Below are 22,563 nucleotides of genomic sequence, written 5' to 3'. Positions count from 1 at the left end.
TTATAGATATAAATTTTTGACAAAATTTTCCAAAGAAATAAAATTTTGAAAAAAATTTCTATAGATATAAAATTGTGACAAAATTTTCTAAAGAAATAAAGTTTCGAGAAAATTTTCTATAGAAATAAAATTTTGACAACATTTCGATAGAAATAAAATTTCCTATTGAAATAAAATTTTGATAAAATTTTCTATTGAAATACAATTTTGCCAAAATTTTCTATAAAAATAAAAATTTAACAAAATAGTTTTGTGATTGGTAGAATTTTCTCCAAATTTAGGTAGATTATTTTTGGCTCGATTGACAACCGTATCAGTAATATAATTTCTTCGACACCCATTAGTACATTGGTACGTATGATTATTTTTTTAAATCATGTATAACGTATACGTATGGGTGGAAGCTTAATGTGTCAAATAGCAATGCCTTATGGACATTACTATTTGGATCTTTGCCCTATAGAGTAGCCAATTTTATTACATTAATTTCTTTAGAGGTTTTTCTAATGTTATATTAAATTATATGTATTTCAAAACGAGTTTCCAGCATTTTTTTTCAATAAAAATATTTTAACAAGTGAACCCAGAACAGTTTTCAATAACTCTATACAATTCAATAATTGATTATCATTAGCACCTCTCGGTTTGTATTATTTCACATTAAGCATGTCATGACTCATGTCTTCAATTATCATCATTCACTTGGTACACAGTTCAGAAAACACAACTATCGTTGGCTCATTTAAAATGAAAATTACTTCATTTAATCGCTGTTAAAACATCTCTCTAACACACATTCTACTAATATTTGAAACTCGTATCATTGACATAATCATTAACAATAACATTATATGGGAGGGACTTTACAATAACCATGGCAAATCAAACAGAACAACAAAGAATGGTATTGTTATTGGATATAGTGTGTTACACACACAAACACACTCGCACAGCTATATATATAGACAAATGTATAGAGAACCACATATACGGTACACGGACATATAACACAGCAACAGGATCCTAACATTTCATTAAATGGAAATCGAATCGGAGAGAGTACTATGAGAGCAAGGAGAATGGTGGTCCCCAAGAACTATTGTTAAGTAGAAAAAGAAAGGAAAAGATATGGAGAGAAGAAATTTAGATAAAATAATTTCTCAAGTATTGGTTCGATCATTTTCAAATTGGAATTAATGATATTTAATATGACTAAAAAATATGTAATTTTATTAAAAACAATTCACTAAAAATAGGCCTAATTTGTTTTTATCGAAATCGAATAGATAAGAGAAGTATGAGAGCCAGGAGAATAGTGATTTCCAAGATCTCTTTGTGAGTAGAAAAAGAATGAAACAGATATGGAGAGAAGCTAGAAAGAATGCAACGGAGATTTAGATACAAATATTTTTTTCAAGTATTGGTTCGATCATTAAATTGGAACTAATTATATTTAGGATAGCAAAGTAATATTTAATTTTATTAAAGGGATTCTCCTTTCAAACTAACCTAACCTCCTAACTCAAGTTAATATGTTTCAAAAAAAAAACAAAAAAATATTAATTGAATTTAGTTTAAATAAATTGATGACTTATACTTGAATTGAATTTAATTTAGAAATTCGAAAGAAAGTCCTCCCAACATTTGGGATCTCTGTTCTATTAATATTTGACTTTTTTTCAAAAATTCCAAAAGCAAAGTCTCGGGAAATTTACATTTTTCCTCCCCTTTTTCAAATATCATGGCTAGAGATAGCTTTAGAAAAAATTAACATATGGTTTTGTAACATTTTGTAAATTAAACCCTCACACTTTTCTATTTTTCCCACACCTCTAGCTAACCTTTCTGCCATATACGTACAACATAAAATTAGAATTTATATGAATTTTGCCTACAACATCATTATTATAATGACTGAAAACATCATTATACTCATAACGAAAACATACATTCATTATTTGTTGAGCAGAGTGTAATGGCAGAAATCATAGGGAGAGAAAAAGGAACATTGTGAGCATTTAACATCCTGCCACCCGCATAAAGGAACTTCGTGTTGCCAGCCTAACTAACTATACACCTACCCGTTGTTATAATTGCAATTAAGTCTAAAGGCATGACCGGTTTATCATAAACTCGTGGCCATTATGGGTCCTAAACATATCAAAATTCCAGTCTTTTATAGGCAAATAACTATGGTCTCTGAAAAAGCAAAGCAAATGAAGCAGTGGTGAAAAGTGAGAAAGAAAAACTCAAAAATGACTCTAAGTAGAGATTTTTTGAGTGAAAAATTGTGAAATGTAAACCACAGATCCAAATAAAACGAAATAACTCAATGTTATAAAGCCAAGGAGAGAAAACAGATGGAGCAGCTCATATTGACTTTTGTAAAGTATATTCTCCCACATTCACACGCACTCTTTCTCTCTTTCTCTCATATCAGCACCACAGAGAAAGCTAGAGAGATATTGAACGTTTTTGTTTTCTCTGATTTACATAAACTCTGAAAGTTTAGTATGCCATTATAGTTGCATGTGTGTGCCTGTCTGTCCATATCTGTATGCAAACACTGCTCAAATCTGTAATGTTAATTTAAATTCGATTTGTTTGCTTTATTTCCTATCATGTTGTTGCTGTTGTAGCTTTTGCTACTGTTGTAACATTCTTGATCTGTTTATGCAGTTGGTGGGTTTGGGTTTAGGTGTTATCGAGGTTTCTTTTGTGTGTGCGTGTGTATGTTTTTGTTTTGAGTCCAATCTACAGAGTTTATTATAAAGGGGTTGAGTATCAATGACTTTGGTATGGTGTTGGGATGAGTATAGTAGGTTATGTTTATTATTTTTTTTTTTTTTGTTCATTTTGATAGTAAATTTTGTGGTTGATATGTATGTTTGACAAATTTTTCGCATACCAAAGAGATTTGGGTGACCATTTTGTTTAAAAATGGAAATAATCAATATGATTTGTGGACATTTTTGGATGAGAGAAAGAACTTTAAAATTAAATAAAAAAGATGTGGATATAAAATTTCGCAATTTAAATAAATTTAGTATAATTTAAAGCAATTAAATTGTATGTAAATTATTTTAATTTAATTTAAAGTAATTTAGTTGGATTTAATTTCATTCCATTTTACCTAATATTCCTATATATACTTCAATTCATTTTAATGTTTTAATTAAACAATTTTTAATATAATTAGATTTTGTTTAATTTAATCAGCTTTTTTTCATCTAATCTAATTTAATTAAAATTATTTTAATTTAGTTTTTATTGAAGTTGTTATTTTTATTTAGTACTGGATGAGCTATCCACAATACCGTTACTTTGATGTTCTATCCAGAACATCTTATCTGTGCAATTTTCGCCAGTGTTGCCAGGTTGAATTTTGGTACAGTGATGTTATTGCGATTAATTTTCAAAACAAGATAATAGCTAGTAAATTTTTCTTTCAAATTTACCCTGGCACAATGGAAAAATTAGTGGTTTGTAATTACATTTTATTATTTTTTTTCCGAAATTTTCCCAATACTCAAAAATTTTATGAACTAAACGTGGGTATAAAGTTTAATGACCTTACACCTAAGTTCAATGTGAACTGAAAGCAGAAGGCATTTTTTGTACGATTTCCAAGAACAGTAAAAATGAACTACTATATGATTAAAATGATCATGATTTGTCGCAATTATTTTTTTCTTTATTTTTAGTTCAAGTTTTCTTATACGAGAGGGTGTAGTTTCGTATATTGTAGCTACATACAAAAAAAAAATCTGATTCATTCACGAAATTAATTGATCCAATTAATTTTTTAATTGAAATGTCTTCAATCACAGAAATCAATTAAAAAAATAATTGACAGTCAATTAAAAAATTAATTGATCCAATTAAATATTTAATTGATACTATTAATTTGTGTGATTGATTTTTATTTCAATTAAAAAACTTGTTGAATCAATTAAGTTTTTAATTGAATATTTTTTAAAACTCAATTAAGATTTTAATTGGAAAAATTTTCGTGAAATTTTTTTTCTGTGTAAAAAGTATATATTAAAAACTGGTGTACAAATTTGTTTAATATTCGAACAGTTTACTTTTTTCTGTCTCTGTCTGTTTACTTTTTTTCTGTGTCTAACGAAGAAAACTCCTTTGATAACTTTTGTCAAGACATCTGGCCACCCTAAGCTATTAACCCCAATGTGCAAAAACAATTTGCACTCAAATTATGACGACAGTAAATCTATAACGATTTGTACGCTTTAGCAAAACGACTAACATTCACACAAACCTACAGCACAAATGGCAACACATAATTCCACTCGAAATGAATACATGAACTCTTGTAGTAGAAGAATATATGCCTCATTCACCACCACCACCACCCCCTGCAATAGCCTTTGTGTGCAAAACACCAACATTCACACTAACTCATTATGCACAATCTCAGTAGTCACCCAATGACCCCACCAACAAATACCGAAAATCACCATTACTGAGAAACCTCATTTTCACAGAGTCTAATAAATTGGGATAAGAGAGAGAGAGAGAGAGAGTAGATGAGAGAGAGAAATATTCTTTACAAAATGGCAAGAGAACAAAATTTTCTCACACAATGAGTATTCATTAAAAAGACCCCATTACAGAAGGCAAACAAACAGACAGAGTGCCAAAAAAAAAACAAAAACAGCTTATGAAAATGTCATTTAACGTAATTGATAATGTTAACCAAAAAGAGCTTAAATAATAATTTAACATTATTTTTTATTTGGTTGTAGTGGCATATTTGTTGTGGTGAAACAAAGAAAATATAAATTCAAAAAGAGAGACACAAAACAATAAATTCATTCGCTCTCACCTTTGTAACAAAGTCATACATATGTAGGGGATTATACCTTATGGGCCATCGCATAAATGTGGATATTAGGGTGAAATTCAATGTGAATTTTTTAATTTTTATTTTTTTTTTTTATAAAAACAAATTCTATTGCCTTAATTGAATTTGTCTTTAACCCTCTAATGACCCAATTTTTTTTTTTTGCCAGCTGATTAAATTTTTAATGATAACGACACAAAAGCAAGAAAACTAAACAAAACAAAATATTTTACGGTAAAATTCAGTACGAGTATATGCTGCAAAGCCTCTTGAACAGTTTCAACTAAGTTTTCTTTTTATTTTACCCATTTTTGTTGTCTTAAGGTGTGTTTTACTAAAAGCTTCCTTATTAAATGAAGCCCGCCTAAAGGCGGGATTGGGCATTGGGAAGTTAATAATTTTCTACATGATAATTACATAAAATTTTAAAGTCTCTTTATAAAGAAGATGATTTAAATGACTGGTTGTACTATCATTCACTGACCAATGTTGCAAACTAAACACTTACATACCTTGAATTTAAGCTGAATATAGTACAAGTCTCAATCAAATCCAATGTTCATCAAATATTATTAAATTTTTGAAAAATTTCAAGAAAATTGTATTATTTTAGATATTAATACATTTGTATTTCTAATTTAAGTTTAAGGTAACATTGGTGACCTTTTTGTTAAAGCCTTCAATTTTGTTCCACTCTATTATGTTATTCTATAAACTCTCTCTCTCTCTCTCATTCTCTTTCTCTTATTAATCGAGAAATAAATTCTGGTGTAATCAAAGCTAATGTATTCGTTCACCGAATATAAAATGTTGAACCAGTGGCAAGTTATCGCGGTTTACCATACACTGGAATTTGCAGCAACGTACCAGCAACAACAAATTAAATCAAATAAGTAAATATGATTTATAGTCGAAGAACAATGTAATTGGATTTATAGTAATTTAAATTTAATGTAAATTAGCTGAAGTCCAATTGAATTTCATCTAATCCCAATTTAAATAAAAAAAATATAGATCTGGCTGGGAGAGATAACTCACTTTTGGCCCCTTTATGGTAACTCCTTATGGAGAAAACATTTGGGAAATTTTAGTATAGATCTGGCTGGGAGAAAACAAACGTTTTCTCCATAAGGAGTTAGCATAAAGGGCCCAAAATTGAGTTATCTCTCCCAGCCAGATCTATACTAAAAGGCTGTGGAAAGGTTCATTCGCCCGAACCGAAACATGTACAGTCCAGGCGTGTATAGATTTGTATCTGGCGTTTTCTTTTCAATGGCTCTATTAACCATGTTCCTTAATCTATATCTGTCCATAAAGCTCGAAAAATAATTGTATAATTAGATAAAAAAATATATATAAAATAATTTAATTTTATTTTATTTTATTTTATATCATATATTTTAATTTAAATTAATTTAATCATCATTCCTCTTTCGAAAACAGTTTTTCCTACAATTTCTTTTTTTTCTAGTGTATTTAAAATAACCAAGTGATTGAGATAAATCGCTCGTACGCATTGACTTTTAAACGAAGTTACTATGCATTTTGCATTAAAAGTTCTCGTTTTTTTTAATACACTGGTTTTACGATATCTTTTCGCATAAAGAAAGCCAGAATAATGCTCGAGAAGAAAATCTAATTTAAATTCATTGTACAAAGTAAATGTGAAAGAAATATAATAGAGGAAAGAGAGGACGAAGTAGTTAAGAAGATTTAGATACACTTTTAATGATGTTCACAATCAGGGGGGGGGGGGGTGAATTCATAAAACCAGAGAAAAATATAACATATTGGTAATGGAAACCAAGGAAATACTATCAATATACACTCGGAAAAATGGGAGACAGTTTTATAATAGAGGGCAAGTACGGATTGTTTAGTGATAAAAACGCCTCACACCCAATTTGTCAATAATATTTCGTAAATATTATACAATTTTTCGTTATTATCATGTATATGGTTCTAAAATTGAACAGCTTATGAAAATTCTAAAATTCTTGTGAGCAGCAAGTGCTTAAAGACTATAACTATATTGGACAAAAATGAAATTCGTAAATATTATGTAATTTTTCGTTAATGTTATGAATTTGATTTTAAATTTCAGAGCCTACAAAGATTTTAAAATTCTTGTGCGTAGCATGTGATTGAAGCCCATAGATATACAGACAGAAATTACGTTGGAGTTTTTTAAGTTAAATTAAATTAAATTGGAGTTTTTTAAGTTAAATTCAAAATATGAATTTGATTTTAAATTTCAGAGCCTATAAAGATTTTAAAATTCTTGTGCGTAGCATGTGATTGAAACCCATAAATATACAGACAGAAATTACGTTTGAGTGTTTTAAGTTAAATTCGTCATGTTCGTCCGTCCGTCCGTCCGCATGCCTCTCCCTGTCTCACATTTCCACAATGCAAACATCGCACCAGGACTACCAAGAATATTTAGCTCAACTTCAAATATTCAACTATTCCATGGGCCAATAAATTTATTGAATTTCATACGAGTTTTTCCTTCATGAACTAGTACGAGAACTAGTGCCACAGCAACTAGGGGGTGACAATTTACCACTTCAAAGGAAAACCCTACAGAACAGCCAATGTACTTTCATATAAAAGTAAGTTCAAGTAAATTGGTGATCTCTCAATTGCCCATTTAATGTTTTCTACCATACCAAAAAAAATTATAAAAATCTTCGAAACTTACCTGTATACCATGTGCCCCACCCTGTTGACTGATGTGCAATTGCTGGGTCTGTTTCATTTGCAGCGTAGTGGTGGTAGTTTGTTGCTGTGACTGTTGTTGTTGTTGTTGAGGCATATTTGGATTACCTTGTTGTGATGTTGGTCCACTGCCGGGTCCGCCAACATTCGGACCCGTATTCGGAACATTTTGATTGTTGACATTGGGACCAGCATTACCCATATTTGGAGCATTTGATTGGGAATTCGGACCTCCACGAACATTTCCTGGTTGCTGCGGTTGTTGTTGTTGTGATTGCTGTTGTTGTTGTTGTTGAACGGGTGACATATTGGGTGGACCATTTGATGGGCCACCTGGATTTGGACCAACCACACCAGGACCACGTGGTGGTCCTTGCATAAAGTTGGGTCCCGCTGAACCTTGAGAACCAGCACCGGGGCCCGCTCCACCACCACTACCGGGTCCCATGGCTGAATTATAGGGCGAGTATTGGGGTTGTTGTGTGGGATTTTGTGTTTGAGATTGCTGTTGCCCGGGTCCATTGGGTTTTGGGAAATTCCCAACACCCATGGGACCATTGGGACCCATTTTGCCCATATTGGCTTGAGACATATGCTGCTGTTGTTGTTGCTGCTGCTGTTGCTGCTGCATTTGTTGCTGATGCTGAAGACGTTTGAGATCGAATTCATTTTGTTGGGAGGAATAGTAGAGTTCCTGTTTGATATCAAGGAACGATTGGTTGACACCACTGCCGCCCATGGGACCACCGCCGGGACCACCCTGGCTCTTTTGTTGGAATTGAGGTGGGATATTCTGATGTTGCGGGTGTTGTTGGGGCCCGTTGGGTCCCTGCATGAAATCATTGGGCCCTCCAAATCCTCCAACATAATCGTTATAGCGTCCATTGGGTCCCCCACCAGCACCACCACCGCCTCCCATCAATTGGTTCTGTTGGCCTTGATGCATAGGGGGTCTGGGGAAATTCATGCCACCCATGGCACTTTTGTGTTGATGTTGTTCGGCCATTTGCTTAAGGGTTTGGGCGGCCAATGATAATTCAGACATGGGTCCTGAATTGGGCCCGTTCTGGAACTGAGAACGCATTTTGTTCATACCTTGAGGATCATTATTGGGACCTCCCATGCCACCCATGGGACCGCCCATGCCTCCGCCGCCTCCATTGCCACCCACCACATTGGGACCACCTGAATTGGGCCCACCAAAGGCTGCACTGAATTGGGCCATGGCATTTTCGGACTTGACATTCAGGCTGTCAATCAAAGCCTGAACATTGGGCGGCTCCACCTTAATGCCATCCTCTGTTTTGATATCCATTAACGGCTTCTCGTCGAGAGCATCCAAAAAGCCTGGATTGAAATCCTGCAAGTCATTAATGAGATCCTTGAAGGTTTCATTGCCTTCGGCAGTATCGTCGGCCATGAATTCGGGAAAGCCAGGGAAATTACTACTAGCCCCACCATCCTTGTCCAAGCCGGCCAAATCGGGGAAATCATGATCCCCGGGTTCGCGTTTACACTCCACCAAATTGCCTAGACCACCCATATTGGTCTTTTGTTGCTGCTGTTGCGTTGCATTCATATTATGACCTCCCATTAAATTAGGGCCATTGTTGGAAACTCCACCTCCCCCTCCTGGAATACCGCTGCCACCACCGCCACCTGCACCACCACTACCCATATGCATGCCACCGCGATTGTTTTGATTATTACCATCATTGCCAATGCCGCCGCCAACTCCACTGCCACCAGTGCCAGAGCCTTGGGGACCACCTGGACCGCTGGCACCACCGGGACCGGCGGCACCAGCTGGACCACCACCACCACCTGGACCACTGGCCCCTACACCGGGTTCACTTTTAACGGAGGTATTGGTTAGAGCTTTTACAGTGACATTGGTGCTAATCTGCTGGGGTTGCGAATTAGCCGCCGATGTGGTGAACTCCAATTGTTGGACTATTTCCACAGAGAATTTTAGATTCTCTGAGCCATTGTTATTGTTGTTATTATTATTGTTATTGCTGTTGTTGGTGGTGTTGTTGTTATTATTGTTGTTGTTGTTATTGGGCAACTTATGGGGTGGTTCGAAATTTTCGGCACCATTGTCGGCATCGTCAGCGGGTCTTTTTAAGAATTTTTGTTGCTGCAATGAGAACAACAGAAAAAAATTTTTAAATGTCAAAAAAAAAATTATAATTTTAACATTAAATTTATTTAAATAAATAAAATGGCATATATTACCCAAATATTCATTAAAATAGTTTTAACAGCTTTTGAGATTCACTAAGTTATCGAAAGTTAGATGGCGAGCGTTGCTAATTAATGCTTTTGAAGCTTTATTCGATCAAAGTCTCTTTAATATGACTCCAATTTTCTTAAGCTCTATCTTTAAGTATCAAGCCTTTATGCTGACAAGCTTTTCAAGCCCCTTTGCTTTATGACTTAGAACTGATGCGTAGTTTTTTATATCCGTTTCCGCTTAGAGTTTAAGCTTTTCCTTTATAGTCTTCGTAAATGTCGTCGCAATTGTGTTTTTAATAATTTTTGTTTGCTGCACATTCTTTGTTGATTTTTAAAGTCTTTCATGGTTTGATTGTTTTATTTGTTTGTTTATGGATTTTAGTAAAATTATAATGGTTGTTTTTGTTTTTATGTTCTTTGGTTTGTAGGTTTTTGGTTTGGGATGTTTTTGATTAATTTTCTTTTTAACGTTCTAGTCGAGAAAAAAAATTATTGCATTAACAATTTGCATTATATTTAATAGCTTTGTTGGTGGAATGCTTTAGTTGGCTGGTTTGTTGTATCACAGTCTCCATTTGTTTCACTTATATAAAATTTGTTACATTTTGGTTTGGTTGCCGTGAAAAAATTCAATTTCAAATGGGCGATATTATAAAATTAAATTAAATTAAATTAAATTAAATTAAATTAAACTAAATTAAATTAAATTAAATTAAATTAAATTAAATTAAATTAAATTAAATTAAATTAAATTAAATTAAATTAAATTAAATTAAATTAAATTAAATTAAATTAAATTAAATTAAATTAAATTAAATTAAATTAAATTAAATTAAATTAAATTAAATTAAATTAAATTAAATTAAATTAAATTAAATTAAATTAAATTAAATTAAATTAAATTAAATTAAATTAAATTAAATTAAATTAAATTAAATTAAATTAAATTAAATTAAATTAAATTAAATTAAATTAAATTAAATTAAATTAAATTAAATTAAATTAAATTAAATTAAATTAAATTAAATTAAATTAAATTAAATTAAATTAAATTAAATTAAATTAAATTAAATTAAATTAAATTAAATTAAATTAAATTAAATTAAATTAAATTAAATTAAATTAAATTAAATTAAATTAAATTAAATTAAATTAAATTAAATTAAATTAAATTAAATTAAATTAAATTAAATTAAATTAAATTAAATTAAATTAAATTAAATTAAATTAAATTAAATTAAATTAAATTAAATTAAATTAAATTAAATTAAATTAAATTAAATTAAATTAAATTAAATTAAATTAAATTAAATTAAATTAAATTAAATTAAATTAAATTAAATTAAATTAAATTAAATTAAATTAAATTAAATTAAATTAAATTAAATTAAATTAAATTAAATTAAATTAAATTAAATTAAATTAAATTAAATTAAATTAAATTAAATTAAATTAAATTAAATTAAATTAAATTAAATTAAATTAAATTAAATTAAATTAAATTAAATTAAATTAAATTAAATTAAATTAAATTAAATTAAATTAAATTAAATTAAATTAAATTAAATTAAATTAAATTAAATTAAATTAAATTAAATTAAATTAAATTAAATTAAATTAAATTAAATTAAATTAAATTAAATTAAATTAAATTAAATTAAATTAAATTAAATTAAATTAAATTAAATTAAATTAAATTAAATTAAATTAAATTAAATTAAATTAAATTAAATTAAATTAAATTAAATTAAATTAAATTAAATTAAATTAAATTAAATTAAATTAAATTAAATTAAATTAAATTAAATTAAATTAAATTAAATTAAATTAAATTAAATTAAATTAAATTAAATTAAATTAAATTAAATTAAATTAAATTAAATTAAATTAAATTAAATTAAATTAAATTAAATTAAATTAAATTAAATTAAATTAAATTAAATTAAATTAAATTAAATTAAATTAAATTAAATTAAATTAAATTAAATTAAATTAAATTAAATTAAATTAAATTAAATTAAATTAAATTAAATTAAATTAAATTAAATTAAATTAAATTAAATTAAATTAAATTAAATTAAATTAAATTAAATTAAATTAAATTAAATTAAATTAAATTAAATTAAATTAAATTAAATTAAATTAAATTAAATTAAATTAAATTAAATTAAATTAAATTAAATTAAATTAAATTAAATTAAATTAAATTAAATTAAATTAAATTAAATTAAATTAAATTAAATTAAATTAAATTAAATTAAATTAAATTAAATTAAATTAAATTAAATTAAATTAAATTAAATTAAATTAAATTAAATTAAATTAAATTAAATTAAATTAAATTAAATTAAATTAAATTAAATTAAATTAAATTAAATTAAATTAAATTAAATTAAATTAAATTAAATTAAATTAAATTAAATTAAATTAAATTAAATTAAATTAAATTAAATTAAATTAAATTAAATTAAATTAAATTAAATTAAATTAAATTAAATTAAATTAAATTAAATTAAATTAAATTAAATTAAATTAAATTAAATTAAATTAAATTAAATTAAATTAAATTAAATTAAATTAAATTAAATTAAATTAAATTAAATTAAATTAAATTAAATTAAATTAAATTAAATTAAATTAAATTAAATTAAATTAAATTAAATTAAATTAAATTAAATTAAATTAAATTAAATTAAATTAAATTAAATTAAATTAAATTAAATTAAATTAAATTAAATTAAATTAAATTAAATTAAATTAAATTAAATTAAATTAAATTAAATTAAATTAAATTAAATTAAATTAAATTAAATTAAATTAAATTAAATTAAATTAAATTAAATTAAATTAAATTAAATTAAATTAAATTAAATTAAATTAAATTAAATTAAATTAAATTAAATTAAATTAAATTAAATTAAATTAAATTAAATTAAATTAAATTAAATTAAATTAAATTAAATTAAATTAAATTAAATTAAATTAAATTAAATTAAATTAAATTAAATTAAATTAAATTAAATTAAATTAAATTAAATTAAATTAAATTAAATTAAATTAAATTAAATTAAATTAAATTAAATTAAATTAAATTAAATTAAATTAAATTAAATTAAATTAAATTAAATTAAATTAAATTAAATTAAATTAAATTAAATTAAATTAAATTAAATTAAATTAAATTAAATTAAATTAAATTAAATTAAATTAAATTAAATTAAATTAAATTAAATTAAATTAAATTAAATTAAATTAAATTAAATTAAATTAAATTAAATTAAATTAAATTAAATTAAATTAAATTAAATTAAATTAAATTAAATTAAATTAAATTAAATTAAATTAAATTAAATTAAATTAAATTAAATTAAATTAAATTAAATTAAATTAAATTAAATTAAATTAAATTAAATTAAATTAAATTAAATTAAATTAAATTAAATTAAATTAAATTAAATTAAATTAAATTAAATTAAATTAAATTAAATTAAATTAAATTAAATTAAATTAAATTAAATTAAATTAAATTAAATTAAATTAAATTAAATTAAATTAAATTAAATTAAATTAAATTAAATTAAATTAAATTAAATTAAATTAAATTAAATTAAATTAAATTAAATTAAATTAAATTAAATTAAATTAAATTAAATTAAATTAAATTAAATTAAATTAAATTAAATTAAATTAAATTAAATTAAATTAAATTAAATTAAATTAAATTAAATTAAATTAAATTAAATTAAATTAAATTAAATTAAATTAAATTAAATTAAATTAAATTAAATTAAATTAAATTAAATTAAATTAAATTAAATTAAATTAAATTAAATTAAATTAAATTAAATTAAATTAAATTAAATTAAATTAAATTAAATTAAATTAAATTAAATTAAATTAAATTAAATTAAATTAAATTAAATTAAATCAAATGATATGATATGATATGATATGATATGATATGATATGATATGATATGATATGATATGATATGATATGATATGATATGATATGATATGATATGATATGATATGATATGATATGATATGATATGATATGATATGATATGATATGATATGATATGATATGATATGATATGATATGATATGATATGATATGATATGATATGATATGATATGATATGATATGATATGATATGATATGATATGATATGATATGATATGATATGATATGATATGATATGATATGATATGATATGATATGATATGATATGATATGATATGATATGATATGATATGATATGATATGATATGATATGATATGATATGAAATGAAATGAGAAATGAAATTAAATTAAATGGAATGAAATCATATGAAATGAAATGAAATAAAATAAAATTTAATTGACATTAAAACATTTATACTTAAAAGATTTGCAATCATATTTTAAACCAAATATGTCCGCAGCACCAGTCTATTAATGCATATTTGCAATACCATTGCATTGTTTACTTATTGCAATACTCGTATTTAATTTGTTTAATTTTCCCATTAAAGTTTTTTTTTTTTTTTTTTGTTGTAAATAATACCAAATTGATTTTTCACAAAATTCGATTTGTGATTTGGTTGGATAAGATTTACAAAATACCTGCCTACAAAATTCATAAGAATTTTACTCTTCACACAGATAGGAGCGGCCATACAGTTTGCCCACATATATATCTCCTAAGATATGCTTAATTAGTTTTGTGGTTTATGGTGGCAAAAGAATTCTTTGTGAGAATTAAGAGGAGCACAAAACGGTCTCAGCCAGGTGGCAAAAATGCATTGGATATTTGTCATTGTGGGGTAGTGTTGGAGAGAATGAAAACCGCAAAATTAAAAGTCCTTAATCAAATTAGGCGTATTAGTCTAAACAACTTTTAAAGAAGATTTTTCAATGCGATAAATACTTTAATAATGAGAAGCTATTTACGACTTAAATGACTTGGTCAGGTAAAAAGCAGCTCGCTTTGGTATGAGAATAAGTGATTATGCATGGAGGTAGTTGTGTAAGTAGGTGCGTAATTAGGAAAGTAAGCAGTAAACAAACAAAAAATTATATTTCTTTTAATTAAAAAATAATACTTCTTCAAATTTAAAGAATGTATTAAATTAAATTTTACTTTTTAATTTCATAGGAGAATCGATACGTCTCTTTTCATCTTGATGTCTTATTTTTAATTTTTTGTCATATTTATTCCCATTCCCATTTGCATGAAGCAAATGCCTATGGATAATTAGCAAATTACTTTAGCAAATATATTTTTTTAACAATCCTAAAATACCAAATACTAATAAGCAAAGCATAGCTGAAAAAAATATGAACACCCAAAAATAATTATAGATGACCAACCCATACCGCCCAACCCGTGTGACCATAAGTCGACCAACAATACAATTAGCCAAAACAATATGGTAATGGGAGCAAAAAACAACCAAAAACAGACGTACAAATGAAAATGTTCATGTGTATCAAAAACATCTCAATAGATTTGTCTGCAGGCCATTCGATCCGAAATGGAAATAAATATTTATTATTATCTTTATGAAATGGCCTGTTTTGAGTGTATCAAACAAAATATAGAGCATTTCTTTCCTAATGAAAACTAAAAACAGATGGCAAAATTAGACCGAAACATAATGATTTGATATTGAGTTGAGTTGAGGAACTTTGAGGGCAAGATGAAAATTTGTGGATTGATTTGGACAAAAACCAAAAAAAAAAAAAACAAAAAACACAACATCTCGTAAGAAACAGTTTTCGCAATGCGGAGTCTACTCAGTGAGAAGGCAAGGTATTTTTAATTATTAATTATTTTTTTCAACTAAATGTAATTCGGCTTAATTTAATTTATTTGTAGTTACATGAAAATATGATGCACATTAAAATTGAGGCTTCTCACCCCGCCAGATACTTGACTATTATCTGGCGGGGTGAGATGCCTCAATTTTAATGTGGAGGTTCTCCAAGGCAAAGCTTTACTTAACTATGGCAACACTTGTCGATTAGTTTCATTAAAATTGTAGTCGCTTTAGCTTCACAACTAAAGTATCGACCAACCAAGGTGAACTCTTTATAGGAATAACAACAGAATTCTTTTGCTTTTTATTACCAATGGAGTCATAAAAAGTTAAATTACATTTAATTTTCTCTTTGTGTTTCTTCTATGGATAAAAAATACACAAAAGCGTACAAGAACAAGAAGATAAAATAACTTCTGGTATGGATATTGTGATATTAAGGTGGTTTCAAAAAAAAAAAATTAATCAAAAAAGTACATTAAACTATCTTAAAAAAAAATTATTTTAAAATAATATATAATTAAATTAATATAAGTACAATATATATTAAATTTAATAGTTAATAGTTTTAATATTAAAATTGTTTTTTTAATTTTAAAATGTAAAAACATAAAATAAAATAAAATAAAAATAATTTTATTTTATTTTTTATAAATTTTATTTATTTATTTTGTTTCTAATTTATTTTCTAATTTATTTTGACCCTTGACCGTGTGAATATGAAGAAAACTAGTCAAAGCTTACAATTATATTTATAATCTTATTGAAAATGTAATTAATAAATAAATGAAGAAAACTAAAGGAATATATGTAAAAAATAAAAAAATAAAAAAGTTTTATGTCAAAATATATTATATAATTAAATTAAGTACAACATATCGCAAATAGTATTATACTAGTCTTAATATTAAAAAGGTTTTTTGTTTATTTTTAATTTTAAAAAACTATTTGTTTAGTCTCTTTACAATCTTCTCGACAATGTGAATATGAAGAACTAAAGGAATATGTGTAAAAAAAATAAAAAATAAATAAAATGATTTTATTTTAAATAGTATATATTATTATATTATTTTAGTATAGTAAATTTAGTATTGTACTAATCTTAATTTTATAATATATTTTTTTTTTTTCAATTTAAAAACTATTTTTTTAATAAAAAAAAAATAAATTGTGTAAAAAAATAAAATAATTTTATTTTAGATTAATATATAATAAAATTAAAATAAGTACAATATAATAAATTTAGTTTTATACTAGTTTTAATATTAAAATATTTTTTTAATTAAAAAAAAATTAATACTTTTATATTATTTTATTTTTTAAAAATTTTAATTTAATTAAATTTTTTATTTAATTTAATTAAATTTTTTTTTTCATTTAATTTTTATACCCTGCGCCATACTGTGGAACAGGGTATTATAAGTTAGTGCATAATTTAATTTAATTTTTTTTTTTCATTTAATTTTTATACCCTGCGCCATACTGTGGAACAGGGTATTATAAGTTAGTGCATATGTTTGCAACACCCAGAAGTAGACGAGATAGACACATGGTGTCTTTGGCAATAATGCTCAGGATGGGTCCCTGAGTCGATCTAACAGGTTGGCTGATAAGTCCCCGGTCTAACAAAGAAAAACACATTTTTTTTGTCAAAATTCGTTTTTATTATTCAACATAGTTCCCTTCAAGAGCGATGCAACGATCATAACGACTTTCCAATTTGTTGATATCATTTTGGTAGTACTCCTTCGGTTTTGCCTCAAAATAGGCCTCAGTTTCGGCGATCACCTCTTCATTGCAGCCAATTTTTTTCTCTGCGAGCATCCTTTTGAGGTCTGAGAACAAGAAAAAGTCGCTGGGGGCCAGATCTGGAGAATACGGTGGGTGGGGAAGCAATTCGAAGCCCAATTCATGAATTTTTGCCATTCTTCTCAATGACTTGTGGCACGGTGTGTTGTCTTGGTGGAACAACACTTTTTTCTTCTTCATATGGAGCCACCGTGGTGCAATGGTTAGCATGCCCGCCTTGCATACACAAGGTCGTGGGTTCTATTCCTGCTACGACCGAACACCAAAAAAAGTTTTTCAGCGGTGGATTATCCCACCTCGGTAATGCTGGTGACATTTCTGAGGATTTCAAAGCTTCTCTAAGTGGTTTCACTGAAATGTGGAACGCCGTTCGGACTCGGCTATAAAAAGGAGGTCCCTTGTCATTGAGCTTAACATGGAATCGGGCAGCACTCAGTGATAAGAGAGAAGTTCACCACTGTGGTATCACAATGGACTGAATAGTCTAAGTGAGTCTGATACATCGGGCTGCCACATAACCTAACCATGGGGCCGTTTTGCCGCGATTTCGACCTTCAAACGCTCCAATAACGCCATATAATATTAAAATATTTTTTATTATTTTTTAAAATTTTTTAATTAAATTTTTTATTTAATTTAAATTAATTTTTTTAATTTTTTCATTTAATTTTTTTTTAGTGCATATGTTTGCAACACCCAGAAGGAGACGAGATAGACACATGGTGTCTTTGGCAATAATGCTCAGGATGGGTCCCTGAGTCGATCTAGCCATGTCCGTCTGTCCGTAATCAAAGTCTAGGTCGCAATTTAAGTCCAATCGATTTCAAATTTGGCACAAGTATGTGTTTTGGCTCAGAATAGAACCCTATTGATTTTGGAAGAAATCGGTTCAGATTTAGATATAGTTTCCATATATATCTTTCGCCCGATATTGACTTATATGGCCCCAGAAGCCAAAGTTTTAGCCCAATTTGGATGAAATTTTGCACTAGGAGTACAATTAGTAGTGTAATCAAGTGTGTCGAATTTCGTTGAAATCGGTTCAGATTTACATATAGCTCCCATATATATATTTCGCCCGATATGGACCTATATGGCCCCAGAAGCCAGAGTTTTAGCCCAATTTGGATGAAATTTTGCACTAGGAGTACAATTAGTAGTGTAGTCAAGTGTGCTAAATTTTATTGAAATCGGTTCAGATTTAGATATAGCTCCCATATATATATTTCGCCCGATATGGACCTATATGGCTCCAGAAGCCAGAGTTTTAGCCCAATTTGGATGAAATTTTGCACTAGGAGTACAATTAGTAGTGTAATCAAGTGTGTCGAATTTCGTTGAAATCGGTTCAGATTTACATATAGCTCCCATATATATGTTTTTCTGATTTCGTCAAAAATGGCCAAAATACTCACATTTTCCATATAAAATCGCCACTGCTAAGTAGAAAACTTGTAAAAATGACTCAAATTTTCCTTTATTTCTAATACATATCTATCGACGAATAAATCATAAATACACTTTTAAGTTGCCTCAAAATTGGTTCATATTTAAATGTTTCGTATTTATACCCTGCTCCACACTGTGGAACAGGGTATTATAAGTTAGTGCATATGTTTGCAACACCCAGAAGGAGACGAGATAGACACATGGTGTCTTTGGCAAAAATGCTCAGGGTGGGCTCTTGAGCCGATATAGCGATGTCCGTCTGTCCGTCTGTCCGTGAACACATTTTTGTAATCAAAGTCTAGGTCGCAGTTTTAGTCCAACCGACTTCAAATTTGGCACAAGTATGTGTTTTGGCTCAGAATAGATCCCTATTGATTTTAGAAGAAATCGGTTCAGATTTAGGTATAGCTCCCATATATATATATATATATATATATCGCCCGATATGGACTTATATGGCCCCAGAAGCCAGAGTTTTAACCTAATTTGTTTAAAATTTTGCACAAGAAGAACAATTAGTATATATATATATATATATATATATATATATATATATATATATATATATATATATATATATATATATATATATATATATATATATATATATATATATATATATATATATATATATATATATATATATATATATATATATATATATATATATATATATATATATATATATATATATATATATTTCGCCCGATATGGACTTATATGGCCCCAGAAGCCAGAGTTTTAACCTAATTTGTTTAAAATTTGGCACAAGAAGAACAATTAGTACTATTGTCAAGTGTGCCAAATTTTATTGAAATCGGTTCAGATTTAGATATAGCTCCCATATATCTTTCGCCCGATATGGACTAATACGGTCCCAGAAGGCAGAGTATTATCCCAATTTGGTTGAAATTTTGCACAGGGAGTAGAATTAGCATTGTAGCTATGCGTGCCAAATTTGGTTGAAATCGGTTCAGATTTATATATAGCTCCCATATATATCGTTCGCCCGATTTACACTCATATGATCACAGTGGCCAATCTTTTACTCCGATTTAATTGAAACTTTGCACAAGGAGTAGAATTAGCATTGTAGCTATGCTTGCTAAATTCGGTTGAAATCGGTTCAGATTTAGATATAGCTCTCATATATAGTTTTCGCCCGATTTACACTCGTATGACCACAGAGTCCAATTTTTTGCTCCGATTTAGTTGAAATTTTGCACAGGGAGTAGAATTAGCTTTGTAGCTATGGGTGCCAAATTTTGTTGAAATCGGTTCAGATTTAGATATAGCTCCCATAAATATGTTTTCTGATTTCGACAAAAATGGTCAAAATACCAACATTTTCCTTGTAAAATCGCCACTGCTTAGTCGAAAAGTTGTAAAAATGACTCTAATTTTCCAAACTTCTAATACATATATATCGAGCGATATTTTTTTTTGCGAAGTTTACTCAAAACTGCTTCAGATTTAAACGTTTCCCATATTTTTTTACTAACATTGTGTTCCACCCTAGTGCGTTAGCCGACTTAAATTTTGAGTCTATAGATTTTGTAGAAGTCTATCAAATTCTGTCCAGATCGAGTGATATTTAAATGTATGTATTTGGGACAAACCTTTATATATAGCCCCCAACACTTTTGACGGATGTGATATGGTATCGAAAATTTAGATTTACAAAGAGCAGGGTATAATATAGTCGGCCCCGCCCGACTTTAGACTTTCTTACTTGTTTTTTACTAACATTGTGTTCCACTTCAGCGCATTAGCCGACTTAAATGTAAAATCTTCAAGTATTGTAGAACTCTGTCCAGATCAGATATACAGAATATATGTGTATGGGTGCATATAGCATCCAACACATTGGACGGATTTCATATGGTATCGAAAATGTGGATTTACAAAGTGGTATAGTCGGCCCCGCCCGACTTTAGACTTTCCTTACATGTTTCGTATAATTTATCTATTTTGTCTATTATACCACTACACATTTTCTATTTTTCACCCATTTCAATATCCACACTTTATAGATTTCACCACAAAATTTTCCTCTACAAATCCCAGTTAGTATTAGCCTAAAACTAAATATTTTAAATTCTTCTATGGATGAGATTTGTTCATTCTGGATATTTGGTTAGTCTCTCTACAATCTTCTCGACAATGTGAATATGAAGAACTAAAGAAAATTCTTTGAATATGGTAAAATCTACCCATATTAACGCATACATATGACAAGGATCTTACAATTTCAATTTAGTGCTTGTTTGTCTTAGCCAGTTTGATGGAAGATTGTTCATATATTTTCAATAAAACCTTACATGTATATTTTTTTCTATTTTTAATGATGATGATGATGCTGCTGCTGCTGCTGCTGTTTGCTAGGACACTAATAGTGATGGCGACTAGAGTGATGAGAATGATAAACTATGACTACCTACCACTTGTTCACTGGGAGAGGGAGAGAGAGAGAGAACAATAAAGTTTTGTTCCCATCAGGGAGATAATAGATAAAGTCTATACACTCTAAAAAAACAGAGAACTGTTAATAACAGAATTTTAATGATAATACAAGTGGGCATCATTGGTGAGAGATTTTTAAAGAATATTAAAAATTTTAATAATGCTGGATGTATTTATTTTCACAAAATCTGATTTTTTTTCAATTTTTAAGAAATTCGAATGAGGATCCAATACACACTTGATGCCCATAGTCCAAAAGATCAAAATGGACTGAATAGCCTAAGTGAACCTGAAAATAAATCGGGCTGCCACTTTAACATATAGTCAAAAGAATTAACTGAAGGTTTATCACAGTAATTTGTACTTTTTCGATATGGGGGTAAATGTAAAACTTTGCAGATTTTGTAAAATTACTAAATTGATAAATTTTGCATTATTATTTATAAGGAATTTTCTGTTAAAAATTTAAAATATTTATGATATTAAAGCAATTTCTAATTCTATTACAATTTAGTTATGCGATAATAACTTTTTTTCTTTAATAATAAATTTCGCTAATAAAAAATTTATTTTTTTACTACGTTAAAATTTTTCCCCTTTCAGGTTTAGTTCCATTTTTTTTCTTTTTTTGCTTTGAGTGTACCACCATTGACATATAAGTGATTGTATGATGAAAAAGAATTTTCCATTGAAATTAATGCAATTCACTGAACAATCGATAATGTAGGAGGACTATTTCCATTAAAACGTCCTGTCTTCCACGATGCAAGAGTATATGACATATTAAAATATCATCCTTGACTTGCTAATGGTTGTAAAAGTTTAAAGAAATTTCCTATGAAATAAATTTCAAATTATAGGGCAAAAAGAGATATAGAATTTTGCATCATGCATTTCTCATTATTATCAGATCACTAATATTTGTAGAAGGATATGTTCATAAAAAGAACCTTGAAGTTGCTTCAGAGTAAAAATATCTGGAGATTTTCATATGTAATCCAGCTATATGGCATATTTTTGGAAAAATAAATTCATGAAGGTAATTCTTGTTAAGATCAATTGATTTTAAGCCTTAATTATAGACTCATAAAAAATTTTACTTGGATCCAAAGCACGGTTTCCACAGTTCGACAAAATGTTAGATTTTTTACTGTTTGGAAGAATTTTCTATAGAAATAAAATTTTCTACCGAAATAAAATGTTGACAAAAT

The 22,563-nt window shown here is 27.1% G+C and overlaps 1 protein-coding gene and 1 long non-coding RNA gene across 4 annotated transcripts in view; one reads left to right on the top strand and one right to left on the bottom strand.

Annotated features, from left to right (window-relative positions):
• mam (neurogenic protein mastermind) overlaps nt 1-22,563 on the bottom strand; it is a 217,808-nt gene that overhangs the window by 55,339 nt on the left and 139,906 nt on the right. For 2 of the 3 annotated variants that reach the window (XM_075313498.1, XM_075313499.1), the window contains exon 3: nt 7,572-9,728. In XM_075313498.1, the coding sequence (XP_075169613.1) occupies nt 7,572-9,728 (2,157 nt within the window). Of the gene's footprint in view, nt 1-7,571; nt 9,729-9,826; nt 10,299-22,563 lie in introns of all 3 variants that reach the window. The other variant, XM_075313500.1, reaches the window with a different exon arrangement.
• On the top strand, nt 5,683-21,789 carry LOC142241717 (uncharacterized). The gene is made up of 3 exons (XR_012723776.1): nt 5,683-5,760; nt 21,275-21,476; nt 21,564-21,789. It is a non-coding gene; the product is annotated as an uncharacterized LOC142241717 (long non-coding RNA).

The sequence above is a fragment of the Haematobia irritans genome, chromosome 5, assembly GCF_050003625.1.
Source record: "Haematobia irritans isolate KBUSLIRL chromosome 5, ASM5000362v1, whole genome shotgun sequence".
Taxonomy (NCBI): domain Eukaryota; kingdom Metazoa; phylum Arthropoda; class Insecta; order Diptera; family Muscidae; genus Haematobia; species Haematobia irritans.
The sequence above is the reverse complement of the archived record's forward strand: the minus strand, read 5'-3'. Positions and strand labels throughout refer to the sequence as shown.